The sequence below is a fragment of the Drosophila hydei genome, unplaced genomic scaffold (assembly GCF_003285905.1).
Source record: "Drosophila hydei strain 15085-1641.00,03,60 unplaced genomic scaffold, DhydRS2 tig00000001-arrow-pilon, whole genome shotgun sequence".
NCBI classification, from domain to species: Eukaryota; Metazoa; Arthropoda; class Insecta; order Diptera; family Drosophilidae; genus Drosophila; species Drosophila hydei.
Genome location: NW_022045643.1, coordinates 5,049,996 through 5,069,545, shown reverse-complemented (window position 1 = coordinate 5,069,545; position 19,550 = coordinate 5,049,996). Strand labels below are relative to the sequence as shown.

Below are 19,550 nucleotides of genomic sequence, written 5' to 3'. Positions count from 1 at the left end.
CTCTTTCGGTCTTTTGAAGGAATCAGTCGCATTCTGAATCCATCGGACGTTGATAAATAAAAGTAAATCGAAGTGATAAAATCAAACGCATATACTGAAAAAGTTCTTCATTTTGTGCTCAATGTGAAAACAGTTAAACGGCAAACAACAATCAACGAAAAAGAGTGTGACAGAAAAGTAATAATGCAACACATGTTTAAACAAGTTTAATAAAAGAAAAAAGTGAATCTTTAATAATTTATTGAATTATAATAAAATGTGCATTTAAGTTGAGGAGCCCACATAATTATTTCCTGCATGGCGAATATGCGCTTGCAAAAATCGATAAACTTCACATAGAAGCGCTTACACACACATACTTTCATATGAATGTATATACAAGTCGGAGCAAAAGAAGAAAATTGGGGAGAGAATGAAGTAGAATGAAGTTGGCCCGCCTACAGCTGACAATGCAGTGCATACAATTAGATACGCTTAAAATAAATTTCTGTGAAAACTGGCAGCAATGTGTGTCTATTATATGATTTGAAGTGATTGCTTAATGGTACTTTATTTATGGTCGGCTCTGTGACAGCACAAGCAAAAGGTTCTCTTTGCCCCCGTCCTGCCACAAGTACACGGCCCTTGTCGTTGGCTAACTGAAGTTGATTGTTGTACATGTGTACGTGTGAGTGCGATTGTGTATATGTGTGCGTGTGCGTTCAGCTTCTGTATGTATTAGCAATGTTTATGCTGCTCCACCCCTTCCTCAGTCGTGTTCTACGCTTCGCTTTACTATTTTTTGTTCTTTCTTTCTGCTTTCGGGATTCTTTGCACGCGACGTCGACAACTACGACGACGACGACGATAACTACAGCTCGTTTCGCTATCTTGCCATGTGCGCGCCAAAGCTGTTCCAGAGCAGACAACCAGGCCTGCTCTACTGCTCCGCTTCAAGGTCAGTGTAAGGTTAGCTCTGCAATTGCGACGCACAGGCCATGGCAGTGATTTTGACGCTGCCGTCGTCGACACTTCTCTGCGCGTTGGTCGTCGTCAATATTGTGTTTGTTGTTGTTGTTGTCGAGTAGCAATTGGGGGCGCTTGGCATTTAATGTGTGCACAGCAACCATAATGGCCATACATATGTATATATGAACGCATTCATCTGTATTAGAGGCTTGGATGTGTGTGTGCGTGTGTATGTTTGCTTGCGCGTATCCTTCATCAAATATTTTGACATTCCCTTGTGGACGCCTTTCTCAATTTAATTTGTTTTTCATGCTTTTGAGCAGCCTCCCACAGCGTCAACGCTCACTGCGACGGCTACTGCGACAGCGTTTGGCGAACGTGACGTAGGCGTCAACATGTCGCCTGTGCACAAGTGTGTGCGTATGTTTGCTCGCGCTAGAGTGTGTGCGTTAGAGCTTTCCCAATACCTTTCTACGTCACTAATGCCATCATGCCCTCTGACATTTATCTTTTTATATAAGCAAGTGCACACATATTTAGATATGTGCATAACATATATACATGGAAGTAGCTTTTGTATAGTTCTTTGCCTCTCTCTTTCTCTCTCTCTCTCTCTCTGCCTTGCTTGTGCTATGCTGTGTTTCACAGCATCTCTCGCACTTTTCCAGTGTTTTTTCGCTCGTCTTTACGTAAGCTTACATAATCAGCTGCAAACACTTAGCCTGTTGTATTTTTCTAGGTCTTTTCACGCTGTTAAAGGATTTTCAAGTGCACTTCACTGTTAGGATAACAATGATATCTTTGTTTTACTCGGCGTGTATTTGTATGTGTATGGGTGTGTTGCCTCTTAGGCAATGGCATAAGAGCGATTTAAATGCTGTTGTTTATCTGTGCGACTTGAGAAAATGCCCTAATTGGAATTTAACAGTGCTTGTTATAGAGCCGTAAAGGGTATTCACAATCAAACACTTTAGACCGGTTATAGAACAAACCGGTTTGAATTGAAATCTATAGAATTATGGATGTGCAAAAATAGTTGAACGAAAGTCGAAGCAAAATAAAACTTTATAAATAGATTTCTATAAGTATTTGAAATGCAGAGTAAATAATGAGCTAATAGAATGCAAAGCAGATTCCTCTTTCCGACGAAAATATTGACAAATATTTTGAATAAAGCAATAATATCTACAGTACAGCCTCGCTAGACTGAACACTCGCTCGTATTACTGTATCGTTCCTAGTATACAAATATAATCATTATACTAATAATATTATATATCTTGAAATGGAATCCAATCAAATGGAAATTGGAAACATTTAAGCTTTCTAATATAGTGCTCAAATCAGCTTTTTAAAATTCTATGTAATTCCAGTCATCTGAGTAGAATTCTTTCTAACAGGTGTAGCCATGTGCCTTTTAGAAAAACAACGATTTCATTTCCATTTCAATTAGTATTTCTTTTCGAGTAATCCACTAACAAGTCTTGATTGGCTAGCAAACTGAGACGGATTGAAATTGGATACATTCTGTGTTTGGTTAGGCGACAGGCGCCGCTGTAACCGCAGCCGCAACCCCAGCCCTAGGCCCCAATTCCAGTTCCATCAGTGATTTTCCAACCGGGAAAAAACGTGATAAAATGCTGCTCCAATTGCGTCGTAAACAGGGCATCTGCTCAAGGTATGCCAAGTAGCTGCACCACAACAACAACAACAACAACACCAGCCAAAACAGCAACAATAACAATAACAACAATAAATACTTAAGATAACAAATTGTTATTATGTACGATTGTTAAACTTGATTGAGCTGCATTTGCTGACGCCAATTTCCTTAATTGAATTTTACGTTGCACTTAATGCCCTTTGATTTATATGTGGTATTATGTTCTATATACATTCATTGACTGCCTTAAAATGCGTCAGCAGCTTGACCAAGGCACTGCATACTGATATTGTATAACAATGGACGTAGCGCCTGATCGATTCGCTATTACTAGGATTACTGCGACCACGCACTGATAAGCCAACACGCTTCGACCTCTTTCAATTGCATGCTAAGAAATTGGCACTTTGTGACGTCCTGCTTGACAACTGAGCTGAGAACAGTATTGTTTAAGACACGGGTGGCAAACCTGAGGAGGGGTCATAAAAGTTATAGGAAATCCAATGGAACTGTCTGCCTATCAATGAGAAACTGGCATAAAGCCCTTTATAAGCCAAATGTTCTCTGAACCCCTTTTTCAAGGTATTGAATAGAAAGCTTTGAATAAACAATGGGAAAGAAGAGGGCTAGGAAAACCTATTCATAGGTAATTTGAGTTCTGCTTTTACAATATAAGTCCTGCGTGAGGCCGTGACATAAAAAGGGCTAGGTATCAATGGTATTAGAGTTGTCCTCACACAATGATAACTCAACATAAAACATATATAAGACCTGCTCTGAATATATATTTTGTGCTAGCTCGAGCCTGGCATAGGGCCAGATTACATAAGCTACAGGTGACGCCCTGGTCTCGGAAAACCTATTCCAATAGCTATTGCCTTAGTCTTAGTTTCGCCAGCGCCCTGGAATGCAAATGCGTCGTTTGTTTATTCGACTGTGCAAGTGCAGTCATTCCAGCCATTGCCTAATTGACGCGGTAGTCGCGGCGGATCGGGGAAGAGCCGCACCTAGGTCGCAGCTGCTATAAATAGACATAGCACGTTATATTATCTGGACAAATGCGATGCGAGTGGGTAGAGAACTGGCTACGAAAGTCGTCTGTTAATATCGAACATGCATACACTGAGAGAAATTGGAGAGTAACTACAGGTTAAGAACACCTGCTGATCAGTCTATATCTGTGTCTGCCAGACACTGAAAGATATCTAGTAGTAACAGATAATCTATTGAATGAACCGGAATTGTCTCTGCTATCACTTAACACTTCATTGGAGCTCAAATCGTGCCATGTCCAGCGTTCTATTAGCGTAGCACTAACTACTATATTATATAGACTTCAAAGGCAATTACGGAAACCCTAGGCTGGTCTGGAATGTTAGACAAGTGCATATGCCCGATCGAAATATTCAGTTACAAACAAACAAAAAAATGAAAAACAACTTTTGTTATTTATTCAAGGTAATTGTAAAGCGCAATAAAAAATCGCCCGAAGCGTGAGGCAAAAAAGGTAGAAGAGAAAAAAAGGTTTGCTTTCTCTGTGGGATATACAATCCATTGGCTAATTAAATAGGGGAGGCGAGCGCAATATCTAGATAATGAACACAAATTGTTACTATTATTAAAATCTTGTGGGTTTACGCTTAATTGGCGCTATCTCTCCCATAGCTGCTGCAACTGCTCTGTTTGCACAGCTGGTGGACATACACTCATCTATGATATAGAGCCTATATAGCTATATAGTATGCCAATAAAACTGGCGACTACTTGAAACCAAAATTGAACGATAAGACGTTAACAGTAGCGCGTTTAGGTCAGATAAAGCCAATTCGCTAATTGTATATCGTAAACGGAAAATCGGTATAAAGTTAATGTGAGATTTACGATATTTGATTTTAAAGTTTCAAGTGGAAAGCAGTGGATTTACGATACTCAATTGTCGAAAATAATGTGGAAGTTATTATAAGGCCAATGCTAGATTTACGATATACGACCTTTTCAGTTCAAAGCTAATGCATTCTTTCCGAGATTCGAGTGCTAAAATCCGAATAAATGTTAATATTTTTGTAGTAAAAGCTAAGTCTGAAATTGAATGTTAAGCCAATATTTGATTTATGTTATTTGATCTTCAAATTTTCAAACTAGTTATCAGAATATACGACATTTAATAGCCAGAGTATTACGTTACGCTATTGAAACACTCCCGTCTATTTTAACTGCACGCAACACGAGTCCCTGTCCGATTTAGTAGACACGCAACATTCCCCAGTCCCCAAATTTCAGGCAGTTTTTGTTTATCGCCAACAATATTTGTTCTTATTTGTGTTTTTGATATTTAACATTTATTCGCTGGGAGGTTATTGAAACTTGTTGCATTCCACGTAATCGTACCGTTTGTTTACATTATAAATATATCATAGGCCAGATAAATATTGTGTATACGTATATCTGGTAAATGTGTATAAATTTAGACTATATATAGAGTCATGCACACACGGTTGGCTGGCTGGCTGGGACTTTGAACCGACGCACTGGACTGGTTGGCACATCTTCCCCACTTCTATTCGAATTTTTGTCTCATTTTGCTTATGTCATGTATTTACCATAAGATACCAAAATATGCAGATATTTCATTACCTAGAACATCGATGATAATATCTGTTTTTTATCTGATACGTGTATGGTATTTCTATTAAAAATATGTCAGAATTTCAAAGGGAACTTTCACAGATCAGAATAAATATATTATATCAATAATATCATATAAGGATTATATCTAGCAACGCTATATCACGAGTCACCTTCGACGGTTCTTGAGGTCTTGAAATAAAACATATGTCAGAGTTATGTAAGACAGGCAATCAAAACTCTAGCTATAAAGATAGCATAACTAGTTTCGTATTGCTCATAAAGTGACCATAAATAGATTTAGTATATCTTGGCTTTGATTATAAACTTTTATCGTCTCTTTAAACTTTTCCACTGCTTTTGCAGCTTTGGACTCGGGTCCGACCTACATCACGAATACATTGAAAATCTTATCAAAGTGAAGCAGAAATTCTTTAACCCATTCATAAAATGGGTTTTTATTTTTAGCTAAAATACAGCTTCCGCTCTAGCCTATCATGAGGCTAATTCGTGCAGCCTTATCAATTGTCCGAAACAATCGATTCTTTCGAAATTGGAAATCAATCAATCTTAGCTAAATTCTTTTATCGCTAATTGCGCACTTTCTTAAAAAGTTCAGTGTGCCAAGAAACCCGCCGAACCCGTGTTTCAAATTGGCCTTATCTCTTGAATGGGAGAGTCTACTGCATAGGTGTGACAAAGCACATAAAGTATGCATTAAATATTATTAACATTAGACTAGGGTTCGACTTTCAGATGCCCTGTACTCTGTTTTAGATTAGAGTGCAGCTATACCTACTTCAAAGTTGGATGTAGAAATGTTTGCCTATCGGCAGGCCCTATATACCGCTTGTGTGACAGTCTAGCTCTATAGAGTACGTCGGCAATGAGCCCCGCTCCTGACTCCACTACAGCCGCAGACATTCGCCAGCCACATGTTAGACACCTGATACTAATCGCAGACCCCCAATAACAACATTCGCACACAAAGATTATCGCTTAAAATTTGTTTTTCTTTTGTTTTTATTTATTTTGTTTTTTTTTCGGGCTGCCAAAAAACCGGTCTGATTCTGTTTATAGTCGTAGCTTCCCGCTCTCTTCGCTCGCAACAGGCAAAGTCTATGAAGAGTGTGAAGGGAGAGACGCAAAAAGAGAGTTTAGTGCGTGTGTATTTCACCAATGTGTCATACGTCTTACGTTTCCGTCGCCGTCGCCGTCGCTGTCGACGTCGCAGTGTGACGTATTGCACTGGCAGATAAGTTCAATCGCTCTCTTGCCGGCCGGTCGACTGGGCTGGGACTTTGGCCAATTTACAATACCCGAATATATTATACTAATATAAATGTGTACATAAGCATATGAATGTTTGATGTATAGCAAACCAACAGATTGTCTGATAATACGTATCAGAGCATGACAAGCAGAGCTAATCCACGTGTGTTTCATCGGATCGCTGAACTTGTAGCTTTATCGGCATTGATTGATTAATTTGTGCAGCATTCATTAACATAGCAGCAGATAGCTTCAATATTATCGAAATTATTCACGAGTAAAAGATAATTTCTATTCTCTCAATCTCTCTCTCTTTCTTTCTTTCATGCGGCGCGTGTCATGGAAAATTTTCGTTCAATTTTGTTGTGGCATTTTTATTGTTGTTTTCATTTTTCGCTTTGACAAACCAATTTGCATTTTGTTAAAAATAGACGATTCTAATTTATCTCTGTTTAAACATTCATGCTAAATTAAAAACTGATTATATATTCAAATGCATTTTTCGCTAATGAATTTTTGAAGCTGAGGTTGATAAACTCATATGAAAACATCTTCGAAATGAACAAGTTTTCACAGAACACTTAATATGTATTAATATTAATATAATATTTAAGTTTGTATTAATATTGAAATAACTCTTGTTGTCGTTGTAAAAACTTTCAATGTACGAAATAATTTGATGAATTTCGCTTGACAGGAAGAAATACTAAGCAAATAAATTAAATGTGTATTGTTTGTTTAAAATGTATTGTATGTTATTTGTTTTCTGAAACTTTCGTACCTAAATTATGAATTTTACGTTGTTGTTTTTGCAAATTACACGTTTGCCGGTGTTGTTCTTGTTTTTGTTGTCTGTAGCAGCATTTATTTATAATTGAAACGCATATATATGGGAATTTAAATTTTAAATGCACCCGTTGCGCTCGTAAAGTACACGTGCTGTAACTGATCAATAAATATATGTCTATATAAATAAAACAACAAATTGATAACGTTAAGAAAACGAACGTTCGATAAAACTGCGAAGCTCACCCAGCCCTTCTACTCAACAATATTGATATAATTGACTCAAGTGAACATTTATTTTACGCAGCAGCATTTCTCATAGAGTGTAAATTTGAGATTGAGTGATTGTAAAGTGCAATAGAACTAAAATTGAGGCAGCCTCAGCGTCGTTGGCAAAAAGTCTTGTAAAGGATTGGCGAGAGCCAGTTGGAGTTGAGAGAGGGTCAGGCACGAAAGACTTCTGTAGCTGCACTGCTCTCGCTCAGCAGGCTTTCGCTATTCTACTCTCACACACTCGCTTCCTTTCTGGGAGAGGACTGTTGAGTGTAAATATTGTTTAGGTAGAACAGCAGAGGCAAACATAAATGCAAGTTTCTTATTATTTGTTGTTTTGCTTTTGCTTTTGCTTTTGCTTTTCTTTTTATTTTGAAAAGGGTTGGTCAGACTGATCAACAACGATTGAGAATTTGAGTGGCACACAACGAAAGATCTTATTTGCTGCTCTGCTGCTGCGCTGCTCCTGGCGCTGTTTTCACTCAGCAGGCATACGCTGTTGGGGGTTAGACGTCGCTGCGTTTTACAGTCGGTACTCAGTCGCTTGTGAGCAGCCGTCAGTGTCGCGTGTGCCCCGAATAAGCGCTAGTGTATAATAAATAAGTTGAGGCAAGCACAAAATATAGTGAATACATGCGTGAACGCGTGTATATGTGTGTGTGTATCGTATTTTTGTTTGGGTAGTGGTGTGCGTGCATGCAAAAACAGTGCAAAATCAAAACTTGTAATGCAAAAAAATGTGTCAATTCAATTGAAATAAATTATTTATTTTTATTCTTTTACAGCAAAGATAATCACGTTTTCTGTGCCAAATTAACTGTTATAACCAAGTGCAGCCAAAAAGTAAAAACAAAACTGAAAAGCAAAAGAAAAACTATAAAAAATCAAATAAAAACAATTTGCATATTATTTAACGAATAACAACGCAAAGCGAAAAAAAAACAGTTTCAGCAAGTGCAACGGTAACAACGTATAATGGCACCAATAACCACTGACAATTGCGAATTTGAATGTGCAACAAGTGTTGAAAGCGGCAACAATACCGATAACTTTGAAAACGATATTAATATCGATAACGAACGTTTTGTGAGCAGTGCATCGAATGATTCGAATTTGAGTCAAGTTCAGGCTGAAGAACATGTTGCAGAGCAGCAGGAGCAGCAGCCGAAGCAGATGCCATGGGAGGCACCTGGTAAACAGGGACTCTACGATCCCCAGAACGAGCATGAGGCATGCGGCGTGGGATTCATTGTGGCCATCGATGGCAAACGCTCTCACAAGGTAAATTTAAATGCACTATAACTATTTATCGCTTGATCCTTTGATCTACTGCTACTCTTTCTATATCTTTACCTTTTTATTTGTCTCTCCTTACAGATTCTACGTGATGCCCAGACCCTGTCAGAACGGATGAATCATCGCGGCGCCTGCGCCTGTGACAATGACACCGGCGATGGCGCTGGTGTATTGGCTTCCATTCCGCACGGACTCTATGCCAAGGCTCTGTAAGTTTACATCGTATATGGGAATAGGGGTAGGTAGGGGCAACGGCATGGGGGCACATGCACTTGGCAGCTTTACAGCTGTTTGCCGGCTGCCATTGATGAATGTCTTAAACGTTGTTGACGATGACGGCGATATCGCAGCGATCTCGTGCGCGAAATGCAAAAAAAATATATGAAAATCAAAGCTATAAGCTTTTGTATGCCCTACTAGCAGTAAAGAGTATAATTAATAGCCATTTGGACTATTCAAACAACTCTGCCGTAAATAGATCTACTCTCTCTCGCTCTCTCTCTCTCTGTCTGTCTCAGTCTCCGTTAAGCTTGACGCAAGTTATCTAATCTTGCGCATAGAAAAATTATATTTAATTAATTTTGTGATAAAGCTGCATATATTAGGTATAAAATATTTAAAAAATATTTTTAATAGTTAAAAATAATTTAATTTTCAAGAGATTAGATATATCTGATTTTTTGTACACAATTTCACGTGATTTATTTTCTTAATTAAAATTGTACATATACTTAATGTTTGTTAGAGAGCATTCAGAGTGCGCTGTAGCCTTGTCTAGAACTGTTCTACATGCTATTTTGTTATTTTACAAATGTATATACTATACAAATATATATATATGTATACTTATTTGCTTCATTGGCTCGGTCTCGACCCACAAATAAAAATAATAAAAACAGTTGAACATCAGGCGAGCACGTCAAAAATAGTTTGCTATAGTGAAATACTCCTTCCCATCTAGCAGAATCTAGAAATTATTTTATTTTTTGCAAAAATTGTTTGATTTCCATGCACATTTCGCTGTTTGCTCGATACGGGCTTTCAGGTCTCGTCACGCTTAGCTTAGCTATTATTCAATAACTCAGAAACATTTCGGTTGGGTATAGAATGTATTCAAGGGGATTTCAGTAGCGAATTCTGCGCAGTTTACAGGTAATAACTTTAGCACAAATTATTCTATTATTTTCATTAACAGAGCAACACGAAATAACAAAAGTGAAATATGACAGACGTGCCATATATGACACATCTGTCTTCTTCTCAACAGTCTTTATAATGGGGTTTTTTACCTGCATAATACAGACTTTAAAGATGAGATATGCAGCTAATAAACGAAAGTGTTTGTAATTTAGCTAAGATTAAAAAAGATAACATATATTATATGATTATAATTACTCTACAAATATTTTTGTAAAATGAAATTGAAATTAGTATTCAGCGAGTTATATCTGATATTTTTTAAATTTGATTTCTTTTTCGTTCCTCTAATGCTCAATATGTTTTTTTTATATTTATTTTATTGGTGTTTGTTATTTTAAACTCTCAGAATTTGATTTTTAAAAATTTGAAACCACAACTTGAATTTCGGTGCATTAACCGAGCACGCCCGTATTTTTATTTATTATAAATATACAAAGTACTTAGTCTGATAATACCCTGTGATTCACTCCAATTGACTAATACGGCAGTTGTTTAGCTGACTTATAATTTATTTTAAATAGTCCATATTTGGCTATTAACATTGCTTAATTAACACCTAGACCTCGACACCTAATTATAAAAAACGTTTTATTTTTAAGCCACTGAAATACATTGAAATAAATGGAAATTTTGCACTAAACACGCACGTGCCGAGTGTTTCCGAAAGAGAGAGAGAGAAAGAGAGTTGGGAGGAAATAGCTCAGCGTGAATGTGGACTGCAGGCGAAGATGTGGATTACAAGTGTGGACATTGTTTGGAAACTTAAATGTGGATTGCTAGTTTGTTTAAGGGGCGCAAATTCGAATGTGGATTGCGTGTGTGGATATGGATTCAGAGGGCGTCTGTATATTTCTAGTCTGATTGTGGACTACGAGTGTAGAGGGCAGTGGACTGTGTGGATGAGCAACAAGTTTTTTATGATTTCAAGTTCAGGAAATTTATTGGGTCAGACACATAAGCACATGTTACGCGAATTGTGTAATCAGCTAACAAGAGTTCTCTAAACTCGCTGTTTTGTATATTTTAATGCGCGTTTAAATGGCAAACGGACGAACTCAGGCTGATAAGGCGTCAGATGTTTCGTCATTTTGACGTAATGGACGCGAACTGCACGATGAATGGTGATAAATGAATGGCAGCCGACCCAAGCGGGCTAGACGAGCGTTTTTTCTGCGATTGTCAATGAAAACCCGCGCAATTTTTAATTGCTTTCCAAGGGTTTGACGTACACTGAGAGAATATTTTTGGCAATTCGAACTTAAACAATTGAAATAATTCATCTCATTTAAATAGAACTTCCAATCTTATGTAGAGTTGATATATCTAAGCGAGACCTTTCTTTGCAGTGCTGAAAAAGGTGTAACCTTGCCTGAGCTGGGCAACTATGCCACGGGTATCTTCTACTTGGACGAGGCCCAGCATGCCTCTGCGGAAGCGGAGTTTAATGAGCTGGCCGAGAGTCTGGGTCTGTCGGTACTAGCCTGGCGCACCGTGCCAGCCAATCAGCAGGCCATTGGCGTTGTTGCACGTAAGTCGGAACCATTGTCTCGTCAGGTGTTTGTCGCACGACCTGAGGGTTCGGACGAGAAGACCTTTGAGCGCCAGGTATTTGTGCTGCGCAAACGTGCTAGCCATGAGCTGGCCAAACAAGGCAGGCGCTTCTACATCTGCTCCTTGTCGGACCGCACTGTGGTCTACAAGGGTCTCTTCACCTCGGATCAGTTGTGGGAGTACTATACGGATCTGAAGGATCCCGAGTTTGAGACCTACATGGCTCTCGTGCACACGCGCTTCTCCACCAACACGTTCCCCAGCTGGGAGCGAGCTCATCCCCTGCGCGTCTTGGCCCACAACGGTGAGATCAATACTCTGCGTGGCAATGTGAATCTGATGAAGGCTCGCGAGGGCGTCATGCAGTCGGAGCTGTTCGGCGATCAGCTGAAGAAACTGTATCCCGTGGTTGAGCCGAATCTGTCCGATTCGGGCTCCTTCGATTGTGTGCTGGAGTTCATTACAATGGCCAGTGATCGTTCCTTGCCCGAATCCGTGATGACCATGGTGCCAGAGGCCTGGCAGAACGATCGCACGATGCCGCAGGAGAAGCGCGACTTCTATCAATGGGCCGCCTGTGTGATGGAGCCGTGGGATGGCCCGGCTCTAATCAGCTTCACCGATGGTCGTTACATTGGTGCCGTCTTGGATCGTAATGGACTGCGTCCATCTCGCTTCTATGTGACTAAGGAGAATGTGCTGGTCATGGCCAGCGAGGTGGGCGTCTACGATGTCGACCCATCGCAGGTGACGCTCAAGAGTCGCCTCAAGCCAGGTCGCATGTTGCTCGTGGACACCAAGGAGCAGAAACTCATCCAGGACATTGAACTCAAGTCGCGCATTGCCAAGTCGCGTCCCCACTCCGAATGGCTGCAGCAGAAGGTAAGTTGGCTTCACAAGCCCTGAACCCTCGAGAACCCACCCACCGACCTGGTAGCACTCCCTTCACTCTGACACTCGAAGCACAGTTGAACACAGTTGGTTAATGTTGATATACCTAACTCTCTGTAATTGTAATTGTTGTTGTCCATTTCTCTACCATGCTCACAATGTGATATATATGTATATTTGATGTGGACTAATGCCAGATGGTGAGTTGTCGGATCTTGCGCCGAGTCGTAGTCGTTGTAGACATTTTGTTGCTTTACGTTGGGTTGCATCGCATGTCCTTGTTCCAAAGCTATCCGAAAACTGTTAGTTTAATCCATCTCGCACCTTGTTTCCGCCCATCAGATCACGCTGGATGAGATTCGTAATGCAAATGTGCTCAACACGCCCATCGTGGAGCCACCCAAGCCGCCAGCGTCGCAGCGCGGCATTTTCGATCCGCGACTCTCGCTCTTTGGCTACACCACGGAGACGGTCAACATGCTGTTGATACCCATGTTCCAAAACAAGTAGGTGATCTTAGCTCCTTATTTGAATGCCCTAATGACTTCCTTAATCTTAATCCTGTGCAGAAAAGAGGCACTCGGATCTATGGGAAACGATGCACCGCTGGCTTGTTTGTCCGGCTTTCAGCCCATTCCGTATGAGTACTTTAAGCAGCTATTCGCACAGGTGACCAATCCACCAATCGATCCATTCCGTGAGAAGGTGGTTATGTCCATGCAGTGTCCACTTGGACCGGAGGCGAATTTGCTGCAGCCATCGGCACAGCAGGTCCATCGCATTTGGCTACCCAATCCCATACTGAGCATTCCAGATACCCAGCTGCTTAAGCGCAACACGCATCGCGGCTGGAAGACCAAGGTCCTGGACATTACATTCCAGTACAGCGAGGGAAGTCGAGGTTACATGGAGTGCATCGATCGTATCTGTCGGGAGGGTGCCAGTGCTGCTCAGGCAGGCTATCAGCTGATCGTGCTTTCCGATCGCGAGGCTGGCGCCAATGAGCATGTCGCGGTTTCTGCTCTTCTCGCTCTGGGTGCACTGCATCATCACCTTATCGAGACTTTACAACGCATGAAGGTGGGCATTATTGTGGAGACTGCCGAGGCACGGGAGGTACACCATGTCTGCGTCTTGCTCGGCTACGGCGCCGATGCTATCTGCCCTTATTTGGCCTTCGAATTGGCCCAGGCGCTACGGGACGATGGCGTCATCAGTGCAGATGTCACCGACAAGCAGATCTACGCCGCCTACGCGCAGGCAATTGATACTGGCATTGCTAAGGTAATGGCCAAGATGGGCATCAGCACGCTACAGTCCTACAAGAGCGCCCAGATCTTCGAGGCAGTAGGATTGGGCAACGAAATAATTTATAAGTGTTTCCGCGGCACTCAAAGTCGCATTGGCGGTGTCACCTTGGAGATTCTGGCCAAGGAGGGTCTGGAACGCTTCCAGCTGACGTATGGCAAGGTATCGCCTGACACACACATCCTTCGTAATCCCGGACAATATCATTGGCGTCATGGCGGCGAGGCACACATCAACGAGCCCTCCTCCATTGGCAGCCTGCAAGAGGCGGCCGTCAACAAGAACCAGAACGCCTTCGAGGCTTTCAAAAAGACCACGCTGGACAGTGTGAAGAAGTGTGCGCTGCGTGGACAGCTGGAGTTCGTAACCGATCGTCAGAAGATTGACATATCCGAAGTGGAGCCGGCCAGCGAGATTGTGAAGCGGTTTGTAAACTCTTTTTTGTAGCATTCCCATTTGATTCTGACTTCAAGTTTGCTTCCACAGCTTCGCCACTGGCGCCATGAGCTTCGGTAGCATCTCGTTGGAGGCGCATCAGACGCTCTCCATAACCATGAATCGCATTGGAGGCAAGAGCAACACCGGCGAAGGTGGCGAAGACTCTGATCGCTATTTGAGTAAGTTTGGGAAAACCAAGTCTCTTACTCAACTCAACGTTAATCTTTATATTTTATCCATTGCAGATCAAGATCCGAATAATAGCCGTCGTTCGGCGATCAAGCAGGTGGCATCTGGTCGCTTTGGTGTGACTGCCTCGTACTTGGCCAATGCGGACGATCTGCAGATCAAGATGGCTCAGGGCGCCAAGCCGGGTGAGGGCGGTGAGCTGCCTGGTTACAAGGTGACCAAGGACATTGCCAAGACGCGAAAATCGGTACCGGGCGTAGGTCTAATATCGCCACCACCACATCACGATATCTATTCCATTGAGGATCTCGCCGAGCTGATCTACGATCTCAAGTGCTCCAATCCCAATGCGCGCATTAGCGTCAAATTGGTCTCCGAGGTGGGAGTGGGTGTGGTTGCCTCTGGCGTGGCCAAGGTAAGTTGAAGAGCTCTGATCTCTTACGCAGACTCTTATCTATATGATGGCTTCTTTACAGGGCAAAGCTGAGCATATTGTCATTTCTGGCCACGATGGCGGCACCGGTGCCAGCTCCTGGACGGGCATTAAGAATGCTGGCCTGCCCTGGGAGCTTGGCGTTGCAGAGACGCATCAAGTACTTGTTTTGAATAATCTACGCTCAAGGTAAGTTTTCGACCAGCAGACCCCTGGGGCACGTTCCCCAACCCCCCACTTGTTACTAATCATGAAAGAAACATATTACTGAAGAAGAGCCTGGTTATCCAGATGACAGCGTTGGAAAACGTATTGAGAATAAAGCTCGATGATAAACAGAGATTGAGAATTGAGTTTAAAGAGAAACGGTCGAACGATCGAACGCTCGAATGCTACGGATTGATCAACAGGTCTGTGTGTGAGGCTAGCCGGATAAAGGAAAGTGATCCACACATATAAACCTACACATAACATTGCATATAGCTCGATGATGTCGTTAATGCTGCTGTCTTTCATAATCAAAATTCAGTCAATTATCGTGAGATCAACGGATACATCGAGATATATATATGTATATATAGCCTGATTGCTCACACACAACTCATCTACACACACATGCCACATGTCAAATTCAGACAAAATACAAACCGAAATGATATTGATTATGATCCGAACCGAACCGATCCGATCCGATCCGAAACCGAAACCGAACCATCGATCGGTGCCATCCACTCACTTGCTCGCTCGCACGATCGTCGCGCCGCGCTGTGCTCCATTCGTAATTTCTTCTCATTACATTAATCTCGATTTTGAATATCCAATTAACATTGCATTCCTTTCTATGTCGTATCTTCCTCCTACCATGGATCGCTTGTGGATGTGCAGGGTGGTCGTTCAGGCTGATGGACAACTACGCACGGGCTTCGATGTGGTTGTTGCTGCTCTGCTTGGTGCCGACGAGTTTGGCTTCAGCACAGCTCCCTTGATTGTTATGGGTATGTTAAGTATGTCCCTCTGTAATGTGCCCTAATCTCTTATATCTTTTTGTAGGCTGTACCATGATGCGCAAGTGTCATTTGAATACCTGTCCCGTGGGCATTGCCACACAGGATCCGGTGCTGCGTAAGAAGTTCACCGGCAAACCGGAGCATGTCATCAATTTCTTCTTCATGCTAGCTGAGGATGTAAGTGCGATACTCAGCCTCTCTTCCTTTGTTACTCAGTTCCTTCATAACCTTTCAGATCCGTCAAATCATGGCCAATTTGGGCATCCGCAAGTTCCAGGACTTGATTGGACGCACCGATCTGCTGCGCATGGCCAGCCAACGCGGAATCAAGGCTAGCAATTTGGATCTCAAGCTGCTACTGCAGCCAGCGCTGGAGCTGCGCCCAGGCACTAACATTGTCGGCGGCTCTGTCAAGCAGGACTTCCAACTGGAAAAGCGTGCCGATAACAAGTTAATCGAGCAGGCTCAGCAGATCTTTAACGGTTCCCGGGACAACATCACCGTCAACATGCCCATACACAATGAAGAGCGTGCGTTTGGCTCGACCCTAAGCTATCACATTGCCTGTAAATATGGCGAGGCTGGCCTGCCTGCTGGCAAGAGCATTGACATCTTCCTTGAGGGCTCCGCCGGTCAGAGCTTCTGCGCCTTCTTGGCACGTGGTGTTAACGTGACCCTGAAGGGTGATGCCAACGATTATGTGGGCAAGGGTCTGTGCGGTGGCAATGTAATCATCACGCCACCAGACACCGCACCATTCGAGTCGCATCTGAATGTAATCGTGGGCAATGTGTGCCTATATGGCGCCACCGAGGGCACCGCCTACTTCCGAGGCATAGCTGCTGAGCGGTTCTGTGTTCGTAATTCAGGCGTGACTGCTGTCGTGGAAGGTGTGGGTGATCATGGCTGCGAATACATGACTGGTGGATTGGTTGTTATCCTTGGCTTGACTGGACGCAATTTCGCAGCGGGCATGTCCGGTGGCATTGCCTATGTCTATGATATTGATGGTTCGTTCAAGCCCAAGGTCAATCCAGAATCTGTAGAGCTGTTGCCGCTGCAGTTGGACGAAGATGTGTCGTTGGTGAAGCAGCTCCTGGCTGACTTCATTGAGAAAACCGACTCGAAGGTGGCCAAGGAGCTGCTCGATAACTGGGCGCAAGAGCAGTCGAAATTCGTCAAGGTTTTCCCATACGAATATCAGAAGGCTCTCAAGGACATGGCCGAGCAGGCGGCACAGCAGCAGTCAGCCAAGGTGGCTGCCGTTGAGAATGGCAACGGTAAACACGAACCGCACATCAAGGACATCGAAGAAGCCATACAGGATGTGGCCCTGGAGCAGAAGCGTGCAGACCGTGTGCTGGACAAGCTGCGTGGCTTTGTCAAATACAAGCGCGAGGCGGCTCCATATCGTGATGCAGGAGCTCGCCAGCAGGATTGGGATGAGGTCTACAATTTCCCACATGTGCGAAAGAACCTGAAGATGCAGGCCGCCCGTTGTATGGAGTGTGGTGTACCATTCTGTCAGTCGAATTCCACGGGCTGTCCTTTAGGCAACATCATACCCAAGTGGAACGATCTGGTCTTCCATGGCGAATGGCAGGAAGCCTTGCGACAGCTGCTCCAGACCAACAATTTCCCAGAATTTACGGGTCGCGTCTGCCCAGCTCCCTGCGAGGGCTCCTGCGTGCTAGGCATCTCGGAACCGGCAGTAACCATCAAGAATATCGAGTGCGCCATAATCGATCATGCCTTTGAACAGGGCTGGATCAAGCCTGAGATACCAGAGACCCGCACCGGCAAGCGAGTGGCCATTGTGGGCTCCGGTCCCTCTGGCCTGGCAGCTGCTCAGCAGCTCAACCGTGCCGGACACTTTGTTACGGTCTTCGAGCGCAACGATCGTGTCGGAGGTCTGCTACAGTACGGAATTCCAACAATGAAGCTGTCCAAGGACGTGGTAAAGCGACGTGTGGATCTCATGGCCGATGAGGGCATTGAGTTCCGCACCAATGTGCACATTGGCAAGGACACCAGCGCAGAGAAGTTGGTGCAGAGGTATATATTTCTTTAAATTTGTGGAGTCTTATTGAAATTCTGAATAACACCATTTCCACTACCAGCTATGATGCGGTCATGCTGACCACTGGCTCCACCTGGCCGCGAGATTTACCTTTGGCCAATCGCGATTTGCAGGGCATTCACTTTGCTATGGAGTTCCTCGAGGCGCAGCAGAAAAAGCAGCTGGGCGGCAAGAAGGAAATCATTTCGGCTGAGGGCAAGGATGTCATCATAATTGGCGGTGGCGACACCGGATGCGATTGCATTGCAACATCATTGCGACAGGGCGCTAAGAGCATTACCACATTCGAGATATTGCCGGAGCCGCCATCGAAGCGTGCCGAGGACAATCCCTGGCCACAGTGGCCCAAGGTATTCCGTGTGGACTATGGTCATGAGGAGGTTCGCCTCAAATGGGGCAAAGATCCCCGCCAATACTGCACCACAACCAAAGAGTTTGTCGGTGAGAATGGCCACGTTAAGGGAGTCCACACTGTCGAGGTCGAGTGGACCAAGACAGAAACGGGTCAGTGGCGCATGCAGGAGGTGGCCGGCTCGGAGAAATACTTTCCAGCTGATCTGATTCTGTTGGCCATGGGCTTCCTTGGACCTGAGAAGACGGTGCCAAGCGAGCTGGGCTTGGAGCTGGATCCTCGCGGCAACATAAAGGCATGCAATGGACAGTATGGCACCTCCAATCCAAAGGTGTTCGCAGCAGGCGGTAAGTGATTGAACTGATTGAGATGACATGGAAACAGTTAAAAATTAAAATTTCCTGCTTTACAGATTGCCGTCGAGGTCAGTCGTTGGTGGTATGGGCCATTACTGAGGGTCGTCAGGCTGCGCGTCAAGTGGATTCCTACCTAACGGGCAAACCCAGCGGATTGCCCGGACCTGGCGGTGTCATTGATCCAACAGTACCCAGATTCTAAGTACCTGATGATGCTGATGCTGGATGGTGATGCGGGGTGTCTATCTTCTGTCTGTTTGCGTGCGTCGTCCTTAGCATAGAAAAATTCGTATGGTTTTCGTTGTGAAAGCCGATTTGCAATTTGTGATTTTTATTTTCGCGATTTTAGTTTAGTTTACTCTAAAAAAGACTTCAGTTTTTTACACTACATATTAAACACCTTTTAATTATCGTTTTATTTTTTGGCGACGCCACGCCCACAATGCGCTGCTGGCCAGTCCAGCGGTTGCGATGCCCTCCAAGACTTTGTTTGATAGAGAATAAGAGAGAGAAAGTCAATTATGAGTGCGAAACAAAATGTGTCGAAAATCCCAGAACTCGTATATTTTGGGTCTAAAAAAATATATCCAAATTCAAGGACAATAACTAGAAATTAACCGTTAACGCGTTATAAACATCAACAACAAAAACCTATATCACATAATATATATATTTGTGTTTCATATAGATATTGTACTTACTCGCTTTATATTTCGAGAGTTGTTTAGGCCAAGCTTCAATTAATTAACAAAATCTCAATTAACAAAATTATAAGTAATTATTGCACTGAACACGTATATTTATATATCTGCAGTCTTCTCAGCTTATATCAAATTGCATTTGTAGGTGTTGTTTGTTTTTGGAGCTACAACTGATGATCGT

General features: G+C 43.1%; 1 protein-coding gene across 4 annotated transcripts; it reads left to right on the top strand.

Annotated features, from left to right (window-relative positions):
• LOC111605684 (glutamate synthase [NADH], amyloplastic) lies at positions 1-19,339 on the top strand. 4 transcript variants are annotated; one of them, XM_023324351.2, is made up of 15 exons: positions 4-177; positions 8,353-8,848; positions 8,945-9,072; positions 11,410-12,496; positions 12,703-12,705; positions 12,848-13,011; positions 13,075-14,238; positions 14,300-14,430; positions 14,497-14,855; positions 14,917-15,062; positions 15,759-15,868; positions 15,924-16,057; positions 16,116-17,935; positions 18,001-18,659; positions 18,725-19,339. In XM_023324351.2, the coding sequence occupies exons 2-15, from the start codon at positions 8,543-8,545 to the stop codon at positions 18,868-18,870; spliced, it is 6,357 nt and encodes a 2,118-aa protein (XP_023180119.2). In that variant the 5' UTR covers positions 4-177; positions 8,353-8,542; the 3' UTR covers positions 18,871-19,339. The 4 variants fall into 4 exon arrangements, with proteins under 4 accessions (XP_023180123.2, XP_023180122.2, XP_023180119.2 ...); XM_023324352.2 differs by lacking the exon at positions 12,703-12,705; XM_023324355.2 differs by lacking the exons at positions 15,924-16,057; positions 16,116-17,935; positions 18,001-18,659; positions 18,725-19,339 and having other exon boundaries at positions 1-177; positions 15,165-15,811.
• Positions 19,340-19,550: the final 211 nt, after the last annotated feature.